Below are 2,325 nucleotides of genomic sequence, written 5' to 3' on the forward strand. Positions count from 1 at the left end.
GGAGGAAGCGCCAGACAATAGGTGGGCCCGCGACAGCGTCACCAGTGGGGTCTGCGCCGTGACCCCACTGCCGTGGCTGCGCCACCACGACGGTAAGACACGGGCCGGGGATGCCGTGATGGGCACGGCATGGCATGGGTAGCCCTTTGCCGGCTGCCACATCCCGAAGCCTGGACGCCCAGAGCATCGTGCCCTCTGGCCCCGGTCCCCACAGGGGCGGCTGGGTGGCCGTGGTGCGGGGTCTGGTCACCTCCCAGCACGGTGGCTGGATCCACCAGGGATGGGAAAGGAAGGGACAGAGCTCAGTGGCCACCTCCAAAGCAAACACAGCACCCCAGGCACCGTGTACCCATGGGGACCCCCCCAGCCATGGCAGTGGGGCTCCATCCTGCTCAGCCCCTTGCAAGGGGGCACCCATGGGTGCAAGCAGGTCCCCAGGACACCTCCCGGCACAGGGGCCAGCTTGAGGACAGCCCAGCCGCAGCAGGGCTGCCTGGGGCAGAGGAAATGGCGAAGGCAAATGGGGATTTACAGGATCAGGCCTTCAAACGGCTGTTTGCACTCAGGACTCCCCTTGGCGGCCGCCCGCCGGCCCCACTCGCTCGTGCGCCGCACGGGGGGTTCAGGATGGGGCGAAGCTCACGCCTCGGCACCTGCAGAGGATGAGCTTTATGGCCATTTCCATACCTGAGCTTCCCGCTTTCCTGTGGCACGGGGGATGGGGGGGGGGGGGGGGCTTCCCCCCCTGCCCGAGCGTTCGGGGCAGCCAGGCGCGAGTTTTGGCACGCAGCAGTGCCGAGCAGGGACAGCGGATTTTTCCAGCCCGGATCCGAGGGTCATTAACGTGATTGCACCGGGGGCTGGCGGTGGCAGACGAGCCCTGAGCAAACACGTAGCAGATGGTCCCGTAGGCTCTGTGCTGGCGGTGGGGCTGTGGTGATGCCGTGCCGGGGGCACGGAGGCAGCACCGGGGCTGGCATTGCAATGCAGCTCCCTCTCGCATCGTGTCCCCGCCGTGTCGTGTCACCTCACGTCTGTGTGGTGGGGACTGACGGTCTCTTGTTTTCTGCCCAGACCCCGGGAGAGCCGAGGGCTGCGACCTGCAGCCAGTGACGGCAGAGCCGCCCATCACCCTGTCCTACGCCACCAGCACGGTGCCGCGGGGCTGCGTCAGCAGCGGCTCCGTGGGCACCAGCCATGAAGTCCACATCCTCAGCATCGAGTGGTCCAAGGTGAGCGAGTGGGGTCCCGGCGCGTCACCCTGGCACTGTCACCCCAGCACTGTCCCCACTGGGCAGGGTGTCCCGGCTGTCGAAACCGTTTCCTCTGACTAAGGCACAGCGAGAGGACCCGGATTAACCTCTTCCATGGCGCCTTCGCCGAGCTTCCCCTCCCAGCGCAGCCACAGGTGTCTCTGGCCCTGGCCAGGATTTAAAGTCTTTAGAGGCAACTTTTCTAACCCACGCTGCCAGGGCTGTCCCTGCACTGGATGTCCCAGGAACCCCTGTTTTCCTGGGGAGGTGGCCTGGTCCTGGCTCAGGAGCAGGGCAGAACCACGGGCACCCGATGGGGACCACACTGGGGAGGGAGGGATGGAGGGAGGGATGGAGGAAGGGATAGAGGGAGGGAGGCATATCACTTGAAGGCGGCCAAGCAAGCAGAAACCTGGCTGCCAGTGTTGGCACAGCCTGCCGAAGGGCGATAACGGCATTGTGGGTGCCCCGGGCATCTTTTGGGCGAGGACAGGCACAGAGCAGTGGCAAGGCTGGGGCTGCATCCCTGGCTGGCGCTGGTCCTGGTTGGCACTGTTGGGTGGGTTTGCACCAGCACATGGGTTTGCGTGGCTGCTCTGCAGCATGGCCCAGCTCCCCTCTCGCTAGCTGGGCCCCGGCAAACTCAGCACCCGATTTTGGCCCAGCCCTGGGCTGCCTGGCGCCACGGTCCCCTCCCCGCTGCCTCCCAGCTCTCCCAGTTCTGCTTTTCAGGGGGAGGCGGGAGCCGGGCTGGGAGCCACTGGTGTGTGTGTGGGTTTTGCAAGGGCCCCTCTGCCCCAGCCCAGTGTGACCTGGCCCTGGCACCCCAGTGCGTGGATAAGCGCCGAGGCTGGGGGTGCCCCGGGGTTGTCACCAGCGGCGGCAGGGGACATGCACTGATGTCACGGCTGCGGCACCAAGCCCTGCGGCGCGCGGGGGGAGCCAGGCAGGGACGCGGCTCCACTTATAGAAGAATTACTGGAAGCCGCTTTCTATAAGCAGATCCCCACGATGCGAAAAAAAAAGAAAAAGAAAAAAATAACCTGAAAGGCGGCGGCGGGGCAGCGGCGAG

At 65.8% G+C, this 2,325-nt stretch overlaps 1 protein-coding gene across 1 annotated transcript in view; it reads left to right on the plus strand.

The window, feature by feature from the left end:
- The window catches only part of LOC103905346 (endoglin), a 23,056-nt gene that overhangs the window by 10,670 nt on the left and 10,061 nt on the right, over positions 1–2,325 (plus strand). The window contains 2 exon segments of the mRNA XM_009286986.2: positions 302–305; positions 1,085–1,232. Of these exon segments, the coding sequence (XP_009285261.2) occupies positions 302–305; positions 1,085–1,232 (152 nt within the window).

The sequence above is a fragment of the Aptenodytes forsteri genome, unplaced genomic scaffold, assembly GCF_000699145.1.
Source record: "Aptenodytes forsteri isolate BGI_AS27 unplaced genomic scaffold, ASM69914v1 Scaffold136, whole genome shotgun sequence".
Classification (NCBI taxonomy): Eukaryota; Metazoa; Chordata; class Aves; order Sphenisciformes; family Spheniscidae; genus Aptenodytes; species Aptenodytes forsteri.